At 44.6% G+C, this 25545-nt stretch overlaps 1 protein-coding gene across 2 annotated transcripts in view; it reads left to right on the top strand.

Moving 5' to 3' along the window:
• Window positions 1-1671: 1671 nt before the first annotated feature.
• The window catches only part of NKAIN3 (sodium/potassium transporting ATPase interacting 3), a 274113-nt gene continuing 250239 nt past the window's right edge, over window positions 1672-25545 (top strand). For both annotated transcript variants that reach the window (XR_003760798.2, XM_029068368.2), the window contains exon 1: window positions 1672-1901. Coding sequence is in view for 1 of the 2 variants with exons in the window: in XM_029068368.2 (XP_028924201.1) it covers window positions 1848-1901 (54 nt within the window). In the remaining variant the exon portion in view is untranslated. The remainder of the gene's footprint in view (window positions 1902-25545) is intronic.

Genomic DNA, 25545 nt, shown 5'->3' with positions numbered 1-25545 from the left:
CCCCTGCTGGAGTCTGATACTTGATGAGTCAATCAATCTTATTTATTGAGTGCTTACTGTGTGCAGAGCTCTGTATTAAGCGCCTGGGAGAATACAGGATAACAGAAACCTTTCCTACAAGGGATCGTGTTTATTTACAGTATCTTCCCAAGTGCTCAGTATAGTGTTCTGCACACAGTAAGCACTCAAATAAGATCGATTGACCACCTGGCCCCAGAAGCCCAGACAATACCCTCTAGCCGGACCCCCTTTCTGACTTGTTCCTGCAAGGGCATGTGGCCCTATTATATGGCCATAATGCAGTGGGATTAGGTGGATTATACCCTTAGGGTGTCCACAGCGAGCTGTCTTGTACCCAGGGGAGACTGAAACTTGCTAGCTTCACCTTACCGGCAGCGGTTGTCTCAGTTTACTCTTAACTGCGGGATTTAAAAGGCCAAGTGGAGAGATGTCGGCGATAAATCTAAATAAGTAATTAATTAGACTTCCTCAAATAATTAAAATATGCAAAGTATCTCCATTACCGCCGAGCCTGCTCGGTTTCATGCTATTTCAGTCTCAGGCATAATACACTAAGTGATTCTATATAAATGTTGTATTACTTTTGCAACAAGATTTAGGGATCACGATGCTAGTGGCTGGGCAATAGGCCACGTTCTTCCAGACGCTTTGGAAGGTGGTGGCTAGATTTCCTCCCTCCCCTCCACCCCAAACCCATCTATGATTCTCTTTACTACGGTAAATTATTCATTATGTTGGGTTCACTCACCTCGCCTCCCTCAGGGAAGTGGAGATTTTCGGTTTGGAACAGACCGGGACCTCAGGATCTGCTGTCTGTGACAACCTAACCGCCGCCTTCTCGCCCCCTCCTCTCTTTGAGGTTTTTCATTCATTCGGTCGCATTTATTGAGCGCTTACTGCGTGCAGAGCGCCGTCGCTAGCACAGCGCTTGGCACTTGGTAAGCGCTTAACGGATACCATCGTTAGTATTATTTACGGACAGAAAAGGAGGGCTCGGAGTCTGAGCCCCCTTCCACACGTGAATTATGCAAACATTCATGAACCCCTTCAGGTCTGCATTAGAGAGAGTGGGGGTGGGTGGGTGGGGGTGTACGGGCACCCGTGTATACGCTTACCGCAGACCCCACTGCCTTGCAGCCGTGGGCTCTGTGTGCTGAGTTCAGGTCCCGCGGCGTGCAGCCCGGTGAAAAGTAGCCCCGGGAACAACGCTTCGCAGCCGGTTTGGGAGGGGAAGGCCGGGCTGGCCCTCGTTCTCCTGGGTTCCCAGGGAACCTCCTGGTGGGAGCCGGTCCTTCCCTGCCGACGGGAATGGCTCCCCCTCCATTAGGGGACCCTCGCCCCCCGCAACGACCCCTTTCCTGGGCTCGCCCTCCTCTCCCACTCACTCCAGGACCAACCCCCAAAAAAGGACCGGACAGGCGATCCAGGGGCTGCAGGATCCCCACCGAGGGCAGACCCCTGGACCCTCCACCCCCCTCCTCAAGGGGACCCACCTCCCCCTCGCCATCTGGAGCCCCCTCCTCCTCCTCCTCCTCCTCCTCCTCCTCCCTCCCTCCCTCCCTCCCTCCCCCCCGCAGGACCCCGCAGCCAGATGCTCCACCGCGCCGGGCTGCGCTAAGCTCTGCTCGCTTGGACCGAAGAAACTACACAAAGGAGCGAGGACCCGGCCACTCTGGTCACTCCGGAGACCCAGGCCCGGGGGAGGATGCACTGAGCTAAGCCTTGGCCCCGGCGCTGGGGCGGGGGGGGTCTCTCTCCTTTCTCTCTCTCTCTCTCTCTCTCCCTCTCTCTGTCTCGGTGTCTCTGTGTCTCTGTCTGGGGTGACCATGGGCTGCTGCTCCGGCCGCTGCACGCTCATCTTCCTCTGCGCGCTGCAGCTGGTGAGTGCGCCGCCACCCCCCACCCCAGGCCCCCTGCACCCCCCGGGGGGAGGGAGGGATGGGGGACCCCCTGCAGCTCGCGCCCACAGAGAGGGGTGGGACCCCCCCCCCAAGTGTCCAGCCGGAGGGCTGCCCTCCCGGAGCCCCCCCGCATCCCACCCGGACCTCGGGGCGCTCCCCGCCCACCCCAGATCTCAACCGCCCACCGAGTTTGGGCTGGGGTCTTCTGGGGGTGGGGTGGTGAGGGCCCTCCGACCGGGAGCAGGACCTGGGAGGGGGGCCCCTTTAAGGACCCCTTTTCAGAGCCGGACCCCCTTCGGACCGGTCCCTTTCTAGAGCAGGTCCCCTCCAGACCCTCCCTTTCCAGAGCCGGACCCCTCCGGACCCTCCCTTTCCAGATCCGGACCTCTCCGGACCTTCCCTTTCCAGAGCCGGACCTATCCCTTTCCAGAGCCGGACCCCCTCTGGACCGGTCCCTTTCCAGAGCCGGACCCCCTCTGGACCGGTCCCTTTCCAGAGCCGGACCCCCTCCGGACCGGTCCCTTTCCAGAGCCGGACCCCCTCCGGACCGGTCCCTTTCCAGAGCCGGACCCCCTCTGGACCGGTCCTTTTCCAGAGCCCTACCCTCTCCGGACCGGTCCCTTTCATTCATTCAGTCGTATTTACTGAGTTCTTTCCGTGTGCAGAGCACTGTACTAAGCGCTTGGAAAGTACAATCCGGCAACACATAGAGACAATCACTACCCAACAACGGGCTAGAGCCGGAGCCCACCGGACAGCCCCCTTTCTAGAGCCGGACCTCTACTGTGTCCGGCTAGTCCAGGGGCCGCCAGGGGCAAGTTGAAGGGCCGGCACAACTCATTTTTCCTTCCCAACCCGGTGGGAAGCGTTTTCCTCTAAGAAAAGGCCAGAGTGGCCCTCTGCTGTGTATTTGAGTCCTTTTTTGGATGGGGGACGAAGCTGCCGCTGCTGAGAAGCAAACAGGGGTTCTCTAGGTGGCAAACTACAGGAATGGTCCAGGGGACTGCTTGGAAAGAGTTTTGTTGCCATGGAAAACACCCGTATATGAAGCTAACCTGATGTGAAATGCTTTTTGTTTGTCCTCTCTCCCTCCTGCTAAAGTTTGTATCCCCCCCCCCCCCCCCCCCCCCCCCGGGAGAAGAGCCATCAGGTGAACTTTACTCAGCAATAACATCCCCTTGCCTGGCTCATTAACCGAGGGATAAAATAATGTCGTTTCTTTAAGTTAATCTTCTCTCCCATGAGTTTTTTTTAAGGGTTTCCCCCTTTTTCCAGCTTCAGTGATTGCTTTGCCCGTGGGCTTCCGTGCTGCGGAATCAGGACCAGACAGCTTTGTGTGGGTTTTTGAAGGCTTGGGAGCAGGTTGGCTTCTTGGGAAGATACCTTCTCTTGTGTGATACTTACGAATGTGAATCACTGTTTAACCACAGTCCCCTGATCATGATTCACTTGTGCAGGTGAAAAAGAAAATCGGTCAGTGGTATTTATTGAGCACCTACTAGGTACAGAACACTATGCTAAGAAATTGGGAGCCTACAATCCTTACTGAGTATGATGCCTCCTTTCAAGGTTTCGATCTAGGAGGGAGAGACTGCTCAACTAATTTACAGATGGGAGGACAAAAGAAAAGGAGGGATATGCATAAAAATTGGTGCTTTAGTATTTCTTTTGGGTGTGGAAGATAATTAGATGTTAGAAAAAGAGCCTTGCTTTGGAACAAACCTGTGTAGCCTTTTTGGCCATCTCTGAAGCCGGTAACGTGCGTGAGTCCTGAGAGCTATAAGAAGGATGTGTGCTATTCTGTGGGATTACTTTGTTGGGAAATAAACTGCAAAAGTGAGAGGGTGAATAATTGGTCTGTCGACCAGATCTTTTGGGAAAAGCCTTATCGTTTAGAACAGATCCATCACACCCAGGAATAACTTTCAGGCACTGCGACACCTCTTAAAAAGTAGCCGCTCTATTTGGTTTTATAATGAGGGCTAGTTTAGCTAGACATCTGTTGACTGCGTATAATCGAGTAATTTATGCTAACTATGTCTTCCAGGTATGTTTTTTCTGATTTATTTTCTGACTAGATAAAAAAAAGTAGCTGCAGTACAGATATATGTGTTGGGTCTAAAATTTAATCTAGTAGACATAAACTCAGTCAAGGTTCTCTGATATGTCTGGGCAGTTTGATTGAATTTATGATGGGAGCAGTCATCACTATGGAGGTGTCAGGTGTTTCTCAAACATCACAGAGGTCATGTGTATAAAGTACGCCCGACAGAACCGTGCCCCCAGATGTTGTCGTTAAGCAAGAATAATTGTACTTACATTCATTTATGGAGAGGTGAAAGGCATAATACTGATTGCAGAGGAGGTCGAGGTGAAGTGCCACAGAGATTAATAGGCAATAATACAAAAGTCAAATATCTATGGAAAACAACTTCTCACGTAAAGAAAGATTTATTTTTTTTTAAAAGTAGGTAATCCTGGTTGTGTGTGTGTGTGCTCATTAGATCGTAAACTCCTCAAGGGCAGGAACTGTGTCTATTACTGTTTGTTCCTGAGGGCTGGAGGCAGTGCTCTGAACTCAAGTGCTCAATAATTCTGACCCATCAATCAACAGTATCAATGAAGCAGCTATTGTGCACACTGTATGAAAGCGCTTGGAAGAGTACACCAAAGTTGGAAGATTCAGCTCCTGCCCTCTAGGAGTTTACAGTTTAGCATTGTGAAGACAGATGATGAGAGAAAAGAAAAATGGATATGTAGGTGAGTAAGGAATGAATACCTCCCACAAGACAATTTTGTAAGCAAAATCATTAACCGCATCGTGTGTTACTCGAATGTTGCAAGAGTTTCCTAGGTAATTTGGAGGTTTACGGAAGGGCTTTGGAAGTTGAAGTAGATTGGCAAAGTCCCTTTTGCATGAGCCACATGGAAGGTGCCAACCTCTTCATCTTTCTCTGAATCTATGCCAAGAAATGTTTCAGGAATATGTGGTGGTCCATATGGAATTTTTTTTTACTCTATGGATTTGGGGTATTTCCCATTTAACAACATTTTCCCTGCATTTGCATTAACAGCAAAGTGCTGTTTTCACTTGTGTGGCAATCAATCAACCCTATGCATTGAGTGCTTACTGGGTGTGGGTGGGAAATGTGTCTATCAACTCTGTTTATATGGTACTCTCCCAAAGACTTAGTGCTCTGCACATAGTAAGTGCTCAATACAGTGGACTGCAGAGCACTATACTAAGCACTTGGGAGAGTACAGTATAACAGAGTTGGTAGAAACATTCCCTGCCAATGAGTGACATACTTTTCAATTGTCCCCTCCAAACATAGCTGTTCTTCATTGTAAGATCATATCCATGTAGCTAGATAATCAGTGATATTGAGTGATTACTGTATGCTGAACACTTTACTAAAATCTTGATCAGGTTTTGACAGGCATGGTCCAGTGGTGAGCAGGGTTCTATCTTATTTCCCCTTCTCCAACTCTCCAGTGGGCACAGTGGCTCTGAGTTCTCTCCTTCAGTCAGATGGTACCCAAAACTCCCCAGATGAGGACCTTGGTCAACAACAATAGTAGTGGTAATGACATTTACTGAATATCTACTGAGTACTCTGTCCCATACTAAGCACTTGAAAAATATAACCCAGACGCATGTAATGTTTCCTGCCTGCAAAGTTTACACAGATTCAATCGCTCTTATCTCTGGGCTGAAATCCTGGCCATATTCAGACTTCTCAGCACAATTTCTCTAGATCTCCAAACTACACTTGAATTTCTCATGGCATTTAGATTTGTTCAGGGGAGATTGCTTGGTTGGCCACTAGTTACCAGTAGAATACATGATAATCTGCCACAAGGAGTATCAGTGTATTTTAGTAAATTTGATTCACCCAGAAAGATGGTTATACTGGTTATCATTAACCTCGTGTGTTATTCGAATGTTGCAAGAGTTTCCTAGGTAATTTGGAGGTTTATGGAAGGGCTTTGGAAGTTGATGTAGATTGGCAAAGTCCCTTTTGCATGAGCCACATGGAAGGTGCCGACATGGTGCAGAGAGGCTTCCTAAGGTTAAGCATTAGTGAAAAGTCTCAATTTTATTGTAGTTATCACTAAAATCTAAACAAGCATCTCTCCACCATTTCCCATCTTGTCATCTGTTTTGGTACTCTCAAAGATACTTTGCAAAGTGCTTTACCCATAATGTTTCAGGAAATTGCTTAAAAAACACATTTCTTTCATTGTAAACATATTTTTCAAACTTTTTAATAGTCCTTTGTACTAAGAGTGAAACACTTATTTTATTAATGTACCAATAACAGACTCCAACCTTGTACTATGTAGTGTGGTGATGACACTGACTGAGCAGTAGTGAAGCTATCTGGACAAGAGACCTTGGTCTGCATGTCATCGTTGGTTTTCACCCTCCCTGGCATCACGATGTCTCCCCGGCACAAGCGTGAAGTGCATAGCATGGCGACCGAGGGATAAAATGGAATCCAAGGATTTAGAGCATGTGAATTGGGTGCTAACCATTGAGATTACTCGCAGACCAGGACTGCTACAGCCATTGGCTGAAGGAGGGAACGCTGCCCTGGCCTCCTTCCAGCAATGGTGGATTAGACTAAGGGCTCAGGTAGCAGCTTCTTCCCCTTCTTTCTTCTTCACCAGGTTGGGTGGTGTGAGCCCAAGGAAGAAGTGAGTCGAGAAGCCATGACCCTTGAGACCCTCTGTGTGGGTTGCTGGTTGTGATTAGGTCCAACGAGAGGGTTATGTGGTCTAATAGAAGTAACATTGGGCTGGGAGACCAGAGACCCGGGTTCTAATCCCAGATCTGCCACTGATTTGTTGCGTGACCTTGGCCAAGTCACTTAACCTCCCTGTTCCTTAGGTTACTCAACTGCAAAATAGGGATAATAATGCCTGACTCTCCCTCTCTCTTGAGCATGTCTGGAGGATAAAATGAGAATTGCTGTGAAAGCATTTAGGGGAAGAAAAGAGTCCTAATCAAATTCCAGGTATTACCATTATTACATTCTAAAAAGACAGAAGCACAGAATGCTGGCCAACTTGCCATTTTCTCTTTATGCATTTCTTGTGTCTCATTTTCTTTTATGCACTTCTAAGCCCGTCACTGAAAACAAAATCCCAGATTCATATCTAGTGTTAGAGAGCACCTCTCTCCAACTAGGTCTCCTCAGATGAATTTGAGGTAATTATGTGCATTATTCAGGCCCTCTCCTTGCTATTGTCTGCACTATCTGAGGCTTTGATTTTTCCTGAAGTGTCAGGCTAATTAGCTCCACCTTCCCCTTAACATTTGCTGGGAGAAATAGTTGCTGCTGCTGCACCTCAGGGGGTAGTGTGAGAGTGTGGCTGCCTCCTCTCTCTAACCCTTCCTAGGCATCCAGTGACACTTAAACCAAAGATGCTGAGGGTCTGAGCTATAGTAATAGTATTTATTAAACACTCACTGGGTGCAACATACTGTATTAAGTGCTCAGGAAATATTAATCCATGATATTGAGTTCTTACTCTGTGCAGAGCACGGTACTAAGTAAGCACCTGGGAGAATACAATACAGGTGGCATAGACATTCCCTTCCCACAATGAGCTTGCAGTCTAGAAGGGAAGACAATCCTTAGTGCAAATAAATAATTTCTGATGTATAACTAGACAAGTGCATAAATGCTATGGGATTGAGGGTGGGACAAATATCAAATGCCCAAAGGATGCATCCTTATTAAAATAGAGGCACCATGTTCCATGCCCACAATGAATTTACCCTCATATGGCATAGGAAATTAGTTCTGTCAGCATGATTCTCTTTTTATAAATACAATGGTTATCAATCAGTGGTATTTATGGAGCACCTAGTGTGTATAGAGCACTGAACTAGGCACCTAGTTATTAAAATACGTGAGAATTGTGGCTTAATGGAAAGAGCACAAGATGGAAAATCAGAAGACCTTGATCCAAGTCCCAGCATAACTCCTTGCCAGCTGTGTGACCTTGGACAAGTTATTTAACCTCTCTGTTCTTCCCTCCATCTTAAATTGTGAGTTTCACATGGGGCAGGGACTGCATCTGATCTGGTAATGTTGTTTCTACCCCATTGCTTGGCACATAGTGTTTTAAAAATACTGTTATTAATCATGCAGCAAAACGGATTCATGATCCACGATTCAAGTGACTCTCCTTGTGGGCAGAAGAAATAGTTGAAAGATTGGATAGAGTAAATTGGCCTGAACTTGCCAGCTAATTCATTAGCCATTTTATAGTGGTACAATTCAATTTTCCCAGACTGTTCTGGAAAATCTAAAGATCTGATGCCAAAATCTAGTGACCCAACCTCTGTGCTAGAATTGGGAGTGATTTTTTACAGTGACACAATTGAAAGTAGAAGATGACATTAGCCCAATTAAGTTCTAAATACTTCCACATCTTGATGAAATATTTCATTACTCTGTATAACACACACACACACACACACACACACATGTGTGTGTCCACTAAAATCAAACTTATTTGGGTTACTTTGGAAAATTGCCTGAATTATTTTTTGTAAACGTTCCAAAATTCTATTTTAGTATTTCTACTTGAATATTTAGTGACTGCCTTAGTCAATTTAAGGAATCAAGTTCTTCTCTTGATGGGTGGAAGATTTATGCTTGTAACTCCCATTAACACTAATTAGAGTAATGTGTGTAAATCCTCATGCATTGAGATGAGAATATATCCATTAGACTAAAAGATAACACTTCAGCATTGATTAGCATTCAGAATACCAATTAAATGGCATTGCAAGCAAATGACACACAGCCCACAGTGCATTCATTTACATTTTTCATGTCCCATTTCGCACATTGCCCTAAAATGAAGCTACAATCAGGGCCAGGCTCCTCTTTGTGAACGTTTGCTTTTCAGCTGCAAGACCCACAGTCAACCGTATGCATTCAAGTGGGCATGTCATTATTCTGCTAATAGTATTGGGACTTGGGAGAGTTGATGAATTAGAGAAAGTAAAATCCTTGAACTGATAAATTGCTGCCCCATTTGATGTTGGTAGAAGAATCATCAGTTCATTGATTTGGAGAAGCAGCATCTGCCCATAGGCCAGGGAAGAGGAGGGTCGGAAGCTGTGGTTAATGACACTGGCAGCGCGCTGACTAGGGGAATTAGAAGCCCTGTTACAAAGAGAAGCAGGTGCGGGATCACAATGATGGGGTTGGTTCAGTATTTGAAAGCTTAAGTTCATTTTAGGGGTCCCTGCCTCCTTCCCTTCCTAATTTTTGACTGCCGTCCAGTGGGCCGGTCTTGGGGTTGGAAATATTTCCTCCCCTGCCCCATTCTGTTCCCAAATCTTGGTACCCAAATCACCACAGTTCCTTCATGCTTTAAAAAAACAACAAAACCTCCCCCCCTCATCCTCATGGTGGAATTAAACATCAGCTGCAGAAGAGAGAAACAAGCCCTCTGCACTCATTAATGACCGGTTACCAAGGTATCTTTGGCCAACATCATGGTACAATTAGTATTCACTGCACCAAAAGTCAGCTCCACCTTCTTGCCCTTACATCCCATAAATTTTCCAATCCCTTTACAGTGTTTCTCTGAATCCAGGAATCCCATTCAAAAATGCCTCAAAGATACTTTTCACACATAAAGCTTCATGTGAGCTGCTTGGACTGGTGAGAACCCCGCTTTCTCATAGTCTCTGATATGTATGCTTGGTCAGAGAAGAGCTGTGCTGAGGTCTTCCGTGGGGTAGGAGTCGGGGTTTATGGCAAACACTCCCTTTTCAGCAGTGAAGGCAGAGAGAATAGAAGGAAATGTTTACATTGCCTCTTCTGGGAAATTCTTCCTTCTCTAGTCTTCCTAATCTTTTGAGAAGCAGCATTGCCTAGTGGATAGAGTACAGACCTGAGAGTCAGAAGGACCTGAGTTCTAATCCCAGCTCTGCTTCTTCTCTGCTGTGTGACTTTGGGCAAGCCATTAACTTCTCTGTGCTTCAGTTTCTTCATCTCTGAAATGGTATTATTTGGCTTTAAAGCTCTCCATCACCTTGCCCCCTTTTACCTCACCTCAAATGCTCTCTCCTCCTACAGCCCAGCCTGCGCACTCCACGCCTCTGTGCTAACCTCCTCACTGTGCCTCATTCCCTCCTGTTCCACGGTCGACCCCTGGCCCGTGTCCTACCTCTGACCTGGAATGTCCTCCCTCCTCACTAACTCTCTTCCCCTCTTTCAAGCCCTACTGAGAGCTCACCTCCTCTGGGAGGTCTTCCCAGACTGAGACCTCCTTTTCCCTCTGCTCCTCCTCCCCTCCCCACAGTACTTGTGTATATATAACACAAGTATTATGTATACATTTGTTTTATTTGCATTTATCTATGGTTCTATTTATCAACTTTCCAAAAGAAAATGTTTTCAGGGCAGGGATCTTGTCTACCAACTAATTTTCTTCTCCTGACACACACTATCACTGTGGCAATTTTGTGATACCAAGAATGATTTTATTTCGGCCTCAGAAATCTGTGGGGCAATTGAGTAGATATTTCTTGGTGTTCTTTCTGAGTTTGTTTCTGAAGCTCTGGATGGGTGGATTTGCCTCCTGGGCCAAAATGGAGTTAAGTTAATAATGAAGTTGAGTGAGTGATCTTTCTCAGTGTTATCACTGGTCTGACTATCAACACCTCGATGTCACTCCTCTCCATTCAGAGTGACCTAGCTGATAAAACGAGGCCTGGAAGCAGAGGACCCAGGTGCTAATCCAAGTTCTGCCACTTACTTGCTCCGTGTGACCCTGGGCAAGTCGCTTAACAGCTCTGTGCCTCAGTTTCCTCAACTGCAAAGTGGACGTTAAATCCCTGTTCTCCTTCCTACTTTAGAGTGTGAACCCCATGTAGGACAGGGACTGTGACCAACCTGATTAGCTTGTACCTACCCCAGCACTTAGAACAGTCGACTACATATAGTAAGAGCTTAACAAATACTATGAAAAAAAATTGTTGAAGGGTGTCTTATCGGCAGCAGGGCTTACACACTGGCATTGGCAAGCGGGAAGGATGGAAAGTCTTTACCCGCTGACAAGTATTGATTGGTCAGCACAAAATGAATGTCTGGTTTCCCATCTAATGTTCAGGTCACCAGATTCTTGCCATGATTGGTGTTTAGGTCCTCTCCTGCAGGGATGTGGATTAATCAATGGTTTCAAGAATTAAACAATTAAACAGCCTTCTGGTGTCTTGACCAGCTGTGTCTGTCTGGGTTGAGGCACAGTTTTTGTTTTGTTTTCTCCCTTCTCCGGTCAGAGCAGAGGAAAAGATATGCCGGGAAATTCTGTCCTGATGAAGGGGACACCATAGCTAGAGCGGATGTTATTCACTTTCAAGGTAGATTTCTAATTAGAGGTTAATCTTAAAATAATGTCAGGGACCAGACAATATCATAAACTATTTTGTCCAAGTTCAGTTAAGTTCTCCATGCTGGTAAAGGATTATCTTTTGGGTCCAATTTTACATATATCCAGTTCTGGTTTTCATTATGTATTTTGGCTGGAGCTTGGTTAAGGAATTGGGAAATGTTCATTTGACAATGTGAAGCTATCTAGGGTGAACCAGGTAGGCAAAATGGGGTGTATGTTCACACACAGCACAGGATTGGGTGAGCACTACATCACAGGTTTTCCTTAAGTGCCTTTACTGAATGATTTCTCTGTGCTGAGCCCCGTACTAAATGCTTCGGAGAGAACCACAGAATTAATAAACCCTGACCTTTGACCTCACAGAGTTAAAAATCTAGTGGGGAAGACAGAGCCTGGAATAAATAACAGGTAAAGTCAAGCAAAAGAATTTAAAGATATGTGCGTAAGTGCTACTGGGGTGAGTTCCCAAATGCTCAGAGGTGAATACCTTAATGTGCAGTTTTGTGAAATCACAACCCTAGTGTTCTAGAAAAATGGGGGTGTATAAATATTGCAAATCAAAATATTTATAGAGTGCTTACTGAGCACAGAGCACCATACCAAGTTTTTGAGAGGGTATAATATGTTGGTAGACAAGATCCCTGCCCTGAAAACATATCCCCCTCTAGACTGTAAGTTTGTTGTGGAAAAGAAACATACCTACCAACTCTGTTATACTGCGCTCTCCGAAGTGCTTAGTACAGTGGTCTGCACATAGTAAGCGCTCAAAAAATGATTGCTGTCTTCTTGCTAAGTGAAGATGGAGAAGGTTCATGCTTTAAATGTTTCTTCCTTTCCCAAAGAGGCTGACAATGTGGCACCTGTTTTGAAGGAGTCTGAAATGTGAGGTCATAGTGAGTAACCTTCTCTCCAACAGATCCCAGAGGTGTTCTAGCTCAGACAAATCCACTGGCAAGAGAGGTGGACCATGACTCCTCCTCCATGACTGTTTAAATCGTCTCTGAATGGTCAGCATGTCCATTACGCTGGTAGAGAGCCTTGACAAGTTTGCTACTCTCTGCAGCTCCTGAAGCTTTCCGTTACTTGCCCCGGTTTCTCTCTGCTTGGCTAATCACCCAAAACCTGACCTCATCAGATAGAGCCCTCCAGGTGTGTGGCTGTCCTACACTCCTCTCTTCAGGTGCATAATTCGACATCCCCATTATTAACTCTTCCCAGCTTCCCTTTGGATCATAAAAACTACCGATGCCGCCCAAGCTCTTAGAACAGTGCTCTGCACGCTCAATGAATTTGACTGATTCCAACTGTGACTGCTTGTGGGTAATTCTGTCTATCTGTATTCCGTGTTAGAGAGAAGCTTCTTGAAGACAAGAAACGGGTGCTTCTGTTGTACTTTCCCAGGTCTTAATATTAGAGAAACAACATGGCATCGAGGAAAAAGGAAGGTCCTGGGGGGTCAAAGGACATGGGTTTGAATCCTAGCTTCACCAACGGTCTGCTGTGTGACCTTGGGCAAGTTACTTGACTTCTCGATGCCTCAGTTTACTCATCTGGAAAATGGAAATTTCTCTCCTCCTCAGATGACGATCTTCCCCGTTTGGGGCAGGGACTGTGTCCAATCTGATTTCCCTGTATCTATTAAGAATGTGAGCCTTATTTGGGACAGGGACTGTGTCTGACCCGCTTATCTTGTATTATAATAATAATAATAATGATGTTGGTATTTGTTAAGCGCTTACAATGTACAGAGCACTGTTCTAAGCGCTGGGGTAGATACAGGGTAATCAGGTTGTCCCTCGTGAGGTTCACAGTTTTAATCCCTAATTTACAGATGAGGTAACTGAAGCACAGAGAAGTGAAGTGACTTGCCCACAGTCCCACAGCTGACAAGTGGCAGAGCCGGGTATCGAACCCATGACCTCTGAGTCCCAAGCCCGCGCTCTTTCCACTGAGCCATGCTACCCCAGTGGTTGGTACAGTGGCTGGCACAGAGTAAGCACTTAACTAATATCACAATTATGACTGGAGAGGGTGACAGGAAAGGGCCTGGCATCTTCAAGTACGTGAGGAGATTTCAAAACCAACTAAAGGTTAGAAGCAGTATAGTAATGATAAGGTATTAAGTGGTTACTATGAGGTAAGCTGAAGCACTGGAGTAAGCTCTGGGTAGTTACAAGATAATCTGATCAGACAGGGCTCCTGTGCCAAAAAGGACTCCCCATCTGAGAGAGAAGTAGAGCGGGTATCCTCTCCCCATTTTACAGATGAGGAAACTGAGGCTCAGAGAGGTTAACTTGTTCATGGTCACACAGCAGACCAGTGGCCCACATGGGATGAGAACCTGGGCCACCCAACTTTAGACTGTGAGCTGCTTGAGGGTTGTACAGCTGTGTTGTACTCTCTTAAGTTCTTAGTACAGTGCTCTGCATAAAGTCTGTGCCCAATAAATGCTACTGATTCTGCTCTACCAGGCCAAGCTCCCAGCTCAGTCACAGACAGCTGAAGATTGAGAAGCAGCATGATTTAGTGGGAAGAGCATGGGTGTGGGAGTCAGAGGACCTGGGATCTAATGCTGTTTCTGCTACTTGTTTACTTTCTGTATGACCCTGGGCAGTTCACTTCGGTGCCTCAGTTTCCTCAACTGTAAAATGGCTATTTAATACTAGTTTTCCCTCCTACTTAGCCTGTGGGTCCCGTATGGGATGGGGACGATGGCTGACGTGATTAACTTCTATCTACCCCAGCGCTTAGAACAGTGCTGGGCGCGCAGTAAGCCCTAACAAATAATAATAATAATGATAATGATAAGTCCTCGGTCTTACTCCTTGATCCTAGGGAATGTCAGACTGACTTGCCTGTCGAATGCATAGGTAGAACGGTTTAATCCTTTGAGGCAAACTTGCTTTGGGGATGTGTTATTGGTTCTTTCATATTACAATCCCGTTAAGGAATGGGCCGATTTTACTGGACAATTGTTATTTTACCTTGAAAGAGGCAGCTTACCTGGAGAAATAATTTTTTCCACTGAGCTGCTAACACAGTACAAATGCCACCCCTGAAGGAGATGCGTACTCGGCCTTCAAGAAGAAAAAGATGATTGCCTCCATTCTGGAAAGGGAGATTCTGATGAGTATTTCAGCAGCTGCTCCCCCCTTACTTTAAAAATGGAGCACTTTCTGTGGTATAATCAAGGAGTTTAGCATTAAAAGTGCCCATGTTCCTTTTTGAAAGAACTAAGATCTCTACCCATTTACGGCTATTAGGGCACACATCCGATGGCATTCTGAAATCTGGGAGTCACCCAGCCACTACAAAAATGATACGGGAAAAACAGAATGAAATACCACTCAAGTACACATTTATGTGTGGGTTTCTCTTATGTAAATAGTTCAAAGACTATCTACTAGAGGCTAGAGCATGGGCCTGGAAGTCAGAAGGACCTGGGTTCTAATCCTGGATCCTCCACTGGTCTGCTGTGTGACCTTAGGAAAGTCACAGCGTTTCCCTGGGCCTCAGTTCCCTCATCTGCAAAAATGAGGGTTAAGACTGTGAGCCCCATGTGGGACATGGACTGTATCCAACCTGATTACTCTGTATCGGGAAGCAGCGTGGCTCAGTGGAAAGAGCCTGGGCTTCGGAGTCAGAGGTCATGGGTTCGACCCCCGGCTGCAAGTCACTTCTCTTCTCTGTGCTTCAGTTACCTCATCTGTAAAATGGGGATTAACTGTGAGCCTCACGTGGTACAACCTGATTACTCTGTATCTACCCCAGAACAGTGCTCTGCACATAGTAAGCGCTTAACAAATACCAACAAATGCCAACATTATTATCCACCCCCAGTGCTTGGCGCATAGTTAACCCCTAAATACCATTTTTAAAAATCCCGATTCACCTACAGCAACTATTCTTCAAGCGGCTCATTCACAAGGGTTTTATTATTTCTTTTATTTCCCCCCTACGACTTCATCATGAATGATTTTCATATTCTGAAGGGGGGTCCTCTCCTTTGGCCTTAAAGTACAGAAACATCAAAGGTGGAAACAGTGGCGGCTCAGGCAGTTGCCGGGCCTGCCCAATTAGAGGGAACTGTTAGATGAAGTCATTGAAGCATTAGGAAGCTTGTGAAAAATTAGATCTGTCTCCTCTTCTAAAAAAGAGTTGTGGTTGAAAATATACAGATGGAATCCTCCTCTAGGGACAATTCCTTTCACACTTACCGACTCCATCCAAGTTCCCATCCAGCCTTTCCCTAGTATGAGAATTAATGTTTTGTAACATTTCAAAGGCTTCTACCTCATGCTGAGTAGCACTGACCATCTATTATTTATGGGTTGGCTTTCTTTTGCAAGGACCTTCTGAGCCATAGCTTTTTAACCCCTTCATGGCTAATGGTGCTTGCAGTAATACGTGTTAAGATAGCCTTCATTCTTTCCCCCGTAGACTGGGGCTTCATTTTAGTAATTTATTTATAATTCATAAATAAGAAAGGTGGTTATTCACTTCAGAAATGTTAACATCTGTCTCCCCTTCTAGACTGTAAGCTCGTTGTGGGCAGGGAACGTGTCTACCAACTCTGTTATATCGTACTCTCCCAAGCACTTAGTAGAGTACTCTGCACACGGTAAGTGCTCAATAAATATGATTGATTCATCATGTCCTGTCCACCCACTCCAAACTTCACCTACGTTTAAGGTTTTCCGCAGGGGAGCAGCTGTGACTTTGGGTGTGTCAGACTGAGCTGTGAGGAGCCTGAAATTCTGCTCCTCTACCTATTATACCCCATTGCTCTTATTGCATTTATCACCTTCCCTGCCTACGTGGTGTTTTTATTGTTCCATCTCTGCTTGTGTGCCTGTTGCCAAGTACCCCTCCCCTATTGATTCTCACATTGTGAGCTCCTACAGGGCCAGGGACCTTGTCTAATTGTCATCGGCCTTTTTTCTCCCCTGGGTTTAGAAGAACTGTTTGCATCTAGCCGGCACTTAACAAATGCTATTACGACTAGGCCTCATTTTCAGTCATGTTAACCAAGGTAAGCAAACTGATATTTTGGTTTTGTATAATGTGTTTTCCTTTTCTGGGGAAAATTTGACTTTTTTATGGCATTTGATAAGTGCTTTTGATAAGTGCTAGACATTGTACTTAGCACTGGAGTAGTTAAAAGCTAATCAGGTTGGACACAGTCCATGTCCCACAATCTTAGTCACAGTCTTAATCCCCATTTTACCGAACACAGAAAAGTTAAATGATTTGCCCAAGGTCACACACCAGGCAAGTGGCAGAACAGGGATTAGAGCACCGGTCCCAGGCCCATGCTCTATCCAGTAGGCCACACTGCTTCTCTAGAGTCACGCTACTTTAGGATCACAAATTGCACTCGAACTATTCAAGTTAGCTCCCTTCCAGTCAGTCAGTGGCGTTGTTTGAACCCCTCGAGTGCAAAGCACTTTACTATACGTTTGGGAAAGTACATCAGAGGTTCCTTACCGACGAGAAGATGACACTCCCAGAATATGTTGAAATCTTACTTTCCTTAGGAAGGCTAACCATCGTGGACATGCTTGAAATAGTTATGAGTGTTTGAAAATTCTGTGCCATTAGGCAGACTGCTGAATTGCAGCCAATGTGGATTATATATCTGGAGCTTTGCATATTGCAATGAATACAGCTGCATTTTTCGGTGAATACACATTCAGATGTTTGGAAATGAAAATACGATCAATCATGGTGTTTGTTTTTTCCCTTCCCTCTTAAAAGAACAACAACACAGACAAGGAAATTAAAAATTAAAACAGAAATCAACTTAATACACCACGAGCTCAAGCAGTTCTGGATGAGATTCAAAGAGATACATGACAATGAATTCAAAAGGACAATATACTTCCCGTGGTTCCCCCGGAGTGTCTTGTAGTAAAACAGCAGTCCAAGGGATCTGCTCTTCTGGCTTTACCTTCCTTTCATTGTGTGTTCCCAAACTCCTTTTCCACAGACAATGAATGAACAGGTGGATGGATGGATAGAGAAGCAGTGTGGCCTAATGAAAAATGCAAGGGCCTGGAAATGAAGAAGAACCTGTGTTCTAATCCTGGGCCCTGCCACTTGTCTGCTGTGACCTTGAGCAAGTCACTTAACCTCTCTGTTCCTGTTATCTCACCTGTAAAATGGAGATTAAGATTGAGCCCCATGTGAGTTCAAACTGATTAATTCGCATCTATCCCACAAAACTCCCAAACTGAGTTCATGTTCTCTTTAAAGACAGCTTATTGCTTTGATAATAGTGATATTTACTGAGCACTTACTGTATGCAGAACACTGAACTAAGCATTTGGGAAAGTACAATGCAACAGAGTCGGCAGATGCGTTCCCTGCCCAAATGTGCGGCAACAAGTCCATGGAGAAAGGTGGCTTATTCACTTGAGAAATGTTAAGACTGATATGCTCAGGAAAGGAAGAGACTATAATTTGTCCAGAGAGACGACTGGGACTGTTACCTTTGTATTCACTATGGTATGCCCATCTTCATGTTTGCTTCTTGGGTTCAGTGTTCCAGGAGCTGTTTGGTCCCCCAGTCTTGACTAGGAGGTATCTGATCTCAGTCACTGACGTAATGAACGGGCACCAAAGTCACCGGAGGTGGGGTATCCTTTTTTATGGCTCTTGGCCTTTTTCTGGCCCCAGTTAGGCTTCTTTATGTGTTCTAAGGATCCGACTCTGATAAAGAAGAACCCCTCTCCCGACCCAGCCAGCAGGGTTTGAAAAAGCTGCCGCTTTAAGGCTGTAAACTTGCTAGATTGTAAATATGTGAGATTCTAAGTTTCTTGAAGACAGGAATCTTCAAGCTGGGAAGCCAATGTAGCCTAGTGGAAAGAACACAGGCCCAAGAGTCAGAGGACCAGGGTTCTAATCCCAGCTCTAATAATAATAATAATAATGTTGGTATTTGTTAAGCGCTTACTATGTGCCGAGCACTGTTCTAAGCGCTGGGGTAGACACAGGGGAATCAGGTTGTCCCACGTGGGGCTCACAGTCTTAATCCCCATTTTACAGATGAGGGAACTGAGGCACCGAGAAGTTAAGTGACTTGCCCAAAGTCACACAGCTGGCAAGTGGCAGAGCCGGGGTTTGAACCCATGACCTCTGACTCCAAAGCCCGTGCTCTTTCCAGTGAGCCATGCTGCTGCCACTCATGCTGTGTGACCTTGAGCAAGTCATTTAATTTCTTTGACTGTTATCTCACCTGTAAAATGGGGATTCAGAATAGAGCCGTAGGTGGGACATGGACTTTATCCAACCTGATTATCTTGTGTCTATTCCAGCGCTTAGTACAGCACCTGCGACAATCTCCCCACGTTCTTGGGACAGGAGCCCTCCCAGGAGCATTAAGGGATCAAGGATTATGTCAACTTGCTATATTGTACATGCTAGACTGTAAGCTCCTTGAGGGCAGGGAATGTATCTACCAACTCTGTTGTGCTCTCCCAAGTGCTTAGTTACAGTACTCTGCATATAGCAAGTGCTCAAGAAATACTATTGATTGATCTCAAGTGTGTAGTGGAGTGCCTTGCATCCAGTAAGATGCACAATAAATGCAATTTACTGACTGACTTGAAGACTGCCGCTCGACTCCCTATAACACATCTCACCCTCCCATCAAGGGAGAGGCAGGTACTGTTGGTTGAAACAGGGAAATGTAGGTTCAGAGGTTGCCTGGGTGGTGGGCGGGTCTTTTACCAGTGTCTGCTGGGGTAGGGGGGCAGGTTAGGACCAATTTAGGCAACTGTTAAGTGCTAAAGCTCAACTCTTGCTGATCAAACCATCAGTAGTATACATCAAGCTCTCTGAAAGTGTGAGCTCCTTGTGGTCAGGGAACGTGTCATTGCTGTGAACAGAACATTGCACTCAATGGGTGCTTGGAGGGTACTGTAGAGTTAGCAAACACAACCCTTGTTCATAAAGAGTTTATGGACTAGTGTGGGGAGACAGGCAATACAGGAATTTTGGAGGAAGGAGAAATGGATATGTATATGAGTTAGTAATTAAATAGTAGGGTATGTAAATTATGTGCAGAAGTGCTTGCGGTGGTTGTGAGCCCCCATGGATGTAGTTGGTGTGGAACAATCTTATCTTTTTAGCCCATTGACTATTTGTGCAGGTTTCCCAGGGCAGACTGTTCACATCCTCAGTTTGACGGCACGGACCAACTGTAGTAAAAATCTTGCCAGATCTGTTTAGTAGTCCAAGGTTACATATCTGCTGTCCTCTGTGTTTGTGTGCGTGCTTACAGAGCACAGATACGACTGAAACATCGGAAACAGAATAACTATTGAGAAATGGCAACCACTGAGGTGCTCAGTTTTCAGCCTCAAACGTAGTTTGAGTCCCTCTCCTCTGGGAGCTTATAGAAATGTAATCGAATAGGACAGTGCACTTCTTTTTGCAATATTTCCCATACCCTTCTAAAAATAAGGAAAACATAATCCCTGTACAATTATTTTAAGAGCATCTGCAGCACAGAGATGCTGGCTGAATAACCTTACTGGGGCTCTTCCATCTTTAAAGAGATGAAGTTGCCTCCCCTTTTGATAACAGGTCCTCTATTTGAACAGGCCTGGGGACTCCTCCTTAGGATTGCTTTTATCTAACAATTGTGAAGCACTTGGCAAATATGAAGTACTATACAAATGTTAGAAAAAAGATAATCTTGAAGGTAGCTCCATAGACATTGTCAAAATATTCAGACAGATCAGTAAATGGACTTAGAACATGAGATTTGCTTTTCCAGCCGAGATTCTTAAGAGGGAACTTGTGAAATGTAGACTTTCTGTGTTCAGATGGGCAGCTAGTGGTATCATAGCAATCACGTTTACAATGATTTGAGGCTTTTTATTTACTCCGGTCATTGTTTTCTAAAGGAAAATAAACTGGGAATTTGGATAGATAGAAAAGTATTGGTTGTATGAGAATTTTGCTTAATTGTCTGTGAGATATGAAAATTTTGGTCCTGGAGTGCGAGAATCTATTGGGGGTTAGCAGGAGAGAGAGAGAAGGACTGACTCCTCCATGAACAGAAATACTGCAGCACTCTTTTTCCTTGTGTTCTTACCAAAAAAAGGGCCTGTTTTGATACTGTGTTTTCATATCCAAATAAAGCTTCCTGAATAAGAAAAATCTTCTTAATAATCCAGCTACAGGCTATGGGTCCTAATTCCGCCTCCACCACTTGTCTGCTGTGTGACCTTGGATAAGTCACTTCACTTCTCTGTGCCTCAGTTACATAGCGAGTGCTTAAATACCACTAAAACAAAGCAGAACACCAAAAACAGATTTGAAACACACATTCCCTGCCCACAGAAAGCCTTTGGTTCAGAGGGGGAAACATACATTAAAATAAATTATGGATATGTACATCAAGCACCCTGTACACAGTAAGTACTCAATAAATATGATTGATTAATAATAAGTGTGGTATTTAAGTGCTTACAATGTGCCCGGCACTGTACTGTTAGGGTAGATACATGAAAATCAGGTCCCACGTGGGACTCCCAGTCAAAGTAGGAGGGAGAACAAATATTGAATCCCCATTTTGCAAATGAAGGAACTGAGGATTGATAAGTTCTGGGGCCTGGGGGGTGAATAAAGAGTGCAAATTCAAAGTGCAAGGGTGAAATCCCAGTGCAAGGGAACTTAATATTTTTGTGTTTACCTCCCCATTGGGATGTGCAGCTCACAGGAGCTTCCTCTGGAAAGGGGAAAAGGGGAAGGAGCACAGTGAACAAGTAGGAGATGAATTGTGGGTGGTGAAAGCCACAGTGGAATTCCTGTCTTGATTCTGAGTTGCCAGAGCAATTTAGATTGGTAGTATGTTTTGGAGACACAGAAACACCCAGTTTGTCATCAAGAAGTGTCTTAAATCATGAAATGGGCTATAGTACTAGTTTATCTAGTTTTTAGAGCAGTCACATTAAAGTAAAGACTGAAGTAGGAGTGAAAATGAATGCTAAAAGCAGGAACAAATAATGGAAACAATTCAAGAAATCACTCTTAACTATACTTGAGAGGGAGATTTTAGTTTCTTAGTTTATGGACAGGGAATGTGTCTCTTAATTCTGTTGTACTCTCCCAAACGCTTAGTACAGTGCTCTGCACATAGTAAGTACTCAAATACCAACAATCGACTTTCCTTTTTTTTTTTTTAAACATTCCGGAAAAGAGTAAGCTTGACTTGTTGATAGGAATTTTTCTTCAAGAGGTGAGTGTCTCCTCTGAGTTTCCTTGTGGGGAAATGTTGTGCTAAACACTTGTTTAATGTTTGGTTTCTTGGAGCCAAACCCCCATGGTCTTGCTCTCCGGTAGCCCTCCTCTGCCCTCAGTGTGGGAGGTCAGGCTCACGGTACAGGGAGGGGAGAAAAACCCTGCACTTGACGATGACAGCTGTCAGGCACACAGGCTTCCAGGTCAGCCAGGACTAGACAAGAACCTTTGCCCTTTGACTCTGGAAGCTGGGTTGGGATCTGAACCGGCATTGAGACCAGCCATGCTGAACTGGGCTAAAGAGTATCATATCCCCAGCCTCATCTCAAGAGCCTGAAAAGCCTGAAATTATTCAGGATCCTAAGAAGCCGACAACTTGCACTGCATTTCGTCTGATACGATGTTCGGCTAAAATGTCAAGGAACTATCCACTCATTAAAATTGAATGTGTCTGCTAGTCCTGTACTGTTGGTGTTGAGACAGCATGTTATTATTCTAAGGATGTGTGAAAATGATCTTTTTTTTTTTTAAGCAGCCAGTAAGAAACCTAGATTGTAGGCTTTCCGAATGCATTTATTAAGTTCAGTGTCCATAGATCTCTGCAAATATTCTTTGTCGGCTTTTTTTTTTGAATTACTGTCAGTTTTAGCCACATTTTAGAAGTAATGTAGAGGGTCAAAGCCTCAAGTTACAGCACCCTAAGTGGATCAGATTCTCAAGTTACAGCACCTTAAGTGGATCAGATTTTTCACTATTGGGATACAGCTAGAATACGATTTACTGGGACTCAAACATTCCATAAAATAGCCCATGACAGCTAAATGCTGAAACAAATGGGTTTTTTTTGCGGGGGTGGGGGGGTGGGTTGGTGCCATAAACCCTTTGACTTGTCCTATCTTGCAATTCTTTAAGTGCAAGATTTGTGCCCATCACCAGAAAGGGGGACTTGTAGAAAGAAAAATGTAAATGGAGCAGAAGCTCCGGGAACCAGGCAGACGGCAGAAGAGTAGGGAGTTTGGGGAAGGCTGACTGGTCCATCAAGGTAGCGGGAGAAGAGGGCTTACTTGGGGAAGGCCTCTTGGAGGAGATGTGACCCCCAGTACTGCTGCCCTGATGATTACAACTAAAATAGCTTGAGCCCAAGGTGGGGGATAGACTTTGACCCAGAAGCCTCTGGGATGGTCCTGCCCTGGGGAAAAGCCAGTGCCTTAGATTGGACATTGGTCTCAGAGGCTTATTGTAATCATTCAACCATATTTATTGAGTGCTTACTGTGTACTATGCGCTTGGGACAGTACATACCCATAGTCCACATCTGGTAAGGTAAAATCCACCTGATTAGGATTTCTGAAGTGAATTTAGAGGTTTTAGTTGGACACAGTTCTGGCCATAAGCTCCCTCATCCCTCACTCAGACCGACAGCACTTACTTACACATCACTAATTTATTTATGTCAACATCTGTCTCCCACTCTAGACTCTCAGCTTGGTGTGGGCAGGGAACGTGTCTACCAACTCTGACTACCCTAACTGTAATATTTTTTCTGTTTGTCTCCACCATTAGAGGCTAAAGCTCCTTGGGAGGGCAGGGAGCTTGCAACTTCATTATCTGGTGCTTCCCAAGTGGCTAGTTAATAATAATAATAATAATAATAATAAACATTAGTATTTAAGCGCTTACTATGTGCCGAGCACTGTTCTAAACGCTGGTGTAGAATCAGGTTGTCCCCTGTGAGGCTCACAGTCTTAATCCCCATTTTACAGATGAGGTAACTGAGGCACCGAGAAGTTAAGTGACTTGCCCAGTAAGTGCTTAACAAATGAGATCATTATTATTATCCACCCCAGCGCTTAGAACAGTGCTTGGCACATATTAAGCACTTAACAAATACCAACCTTATTGTTATCATTATTAGGGTGCTTAGTAGGGTGATCTGGACACCCTAAAGTCCAGCCTGCATTGAATGTGTACTGTGGGCACTTATTAAGCATTTGGGAGTGTGCAATACAGCAGATTTGGGAGACGTTCTCTGCCCACAGTGAATTTACAGTCTAGATAGGGAGACAGGCACTCATATAAATATCGGATATGTACATAAGTGCTAAGGAGTTAAGGGTTGAATAAATATGATTTACCAGGGATGTGGCAACCCATGGAATTAGTTTTTGGCTCATTGGGCAAATTAAGAAGGAGCTAACTCCCCCTCTGGACTGTAAGTTCCTTGTAGGCAGGGAATGTGTTTACTGACTCTGTATCGTACTCATCTGAGTGCTTAGTTCAGTGCTTTGCACACAGTAAAAGTTCAATAAGTCCCATTGATTGGTGAGTTCCAGTTTGACTCCTTATTTTAGCAAGTAGACAAGAGAAGGCCAAGCCAGCAATTGAAGCCTTTTTCAATGGTCATGTAGTAGTAACATGGCTTTTTCAAGCCCCTGCAGGGTAGGATGATAGAGAAGAGAGAATACAGAAATGATTTTTAATGACCACGGCTCTACTCTAATGACTTGAGCCATTTAAATGCTTAAGATGATATGATATAAAACATTTACGTATGTCATGTTCGTCTCTAAATCTGGGGCATGTAATCTGTTTTGCAAGTTTAAAATGTCTCTTTTGTCCCAGGTTAGCAAATTTTTCTCTTCATTAGTTCTTCACATTTTCTATATAATATGTTAAAACCAGGCATGTGGTATAGAGTGCAAAGAGATGTTAAAAATGAAATGACCAGCAATTTCTTATGCCGTGAAGTCATGTAACGATACATTAGTAAGGAATATCTCATTTTTATGTGCAGAAAACTGCCTGGTCTGAACAATTCCCTAATCTTTTTCTTATGTCAATTAAAATAATGTCCATTTTTCATCAACAGTTTTGCTAATTGTGTAATTGAAAAAATTACCTGGTCTTTGTGCTACTGTTTCTTTGATCATTTGCCTTTCGGTATCACTTTCTGACACTGACTTATTAGATAACTCACTATTCGAGAACCAGTCAGTAGTATTTATTGAGCACCTGATCTGAGCAGAGCATTGTACTAAATGCTTGTTTGAGTACAAAAATTAGTAGACATGCTCCCGACCTTCAAGAAACATTCAGCAGTATGGACTAATGGATAGAGCACAGGCCTGGGAGTCAGAAGGACTGAATTCTAAACCTGGCTTTGCCACTTGTTTTCTGTGTGACCTTGGCTAAGTCACTTCACTTCTCTATACCTCAGTTACTTCATCTGTGAAATGGGTATCGAAACTTCGAGCCCTATGTGGGACAGAGACTGTGCGCAGCCTGTTTAGTTTGTATTTACCCCATTACAATTATTATTATTATTATTACAGTCTGGCTGGAAAGATAGACACTAAAATGAATTATAGATAGGAGGACTTAATAGAGACTACAGAAAAGTAAAATGATCCTGATTTAAAAAATATCATAACCTATGTTCTCTGCAGTGTTTCTCTCTTTTAAATCATAGTCAAATATCTCAATTTTCGAGAACCAAAAGACCAGCCCAGCCTTTGGTTTGGTTACAGGATGCCTCAAAAAGAAGAATCCAGCTTTCTGTTCTGGAGGTCGTTACCCTATCTTGATATCTTGGTGTCACAGCCTTCTTGGGACGCTTGTGCCTCACAGGGCTCCTGACCATGCTCAGAGACCAAATAGGCATTCTGGGACAACTCCTTCCAGGAACAGTAACCCAAAGTGCAAATCTGGGGCACGAATCCATCCCCTACCATTCTGAGGCTTCAGGAATATCTCGGTCAATCCAGCACACTGGTCGCTCTTGTTTAGTAGAATGCGTGTATTCTGCAAGGAAGGCATAATAATGTTGGTATTTGTTAAGCGCTTACTATGTGCAGAGTACGGTTCTAAGCGCTGGGGTAGATACAGGCTAATCAGGTTGTCCCACGTGAGGCTCAGAGTTAATCCCCATTTTACAGATGAGGGA

The sequence above is a fragment of the Ornithorhynchus anatinus genome, chromosome 7, assembly GCF_004115215.2.
Source record: "Ornithorhynchus anatinus isolate Pmale09 chromosome 7, mOrnAna1.pri.v4, whole genome shotgun sequence".
Taxonomy (NCBI): Eukaryota; Metazoa; Chordata; class Mammalia; order Monotremata; family Ornithorhynchidae; genus Ornithorhynchus; species Ornithorhynchus anatinus.
This window is presented reverse-complemented; position numbering and strand designations above follow the sequence as displayed.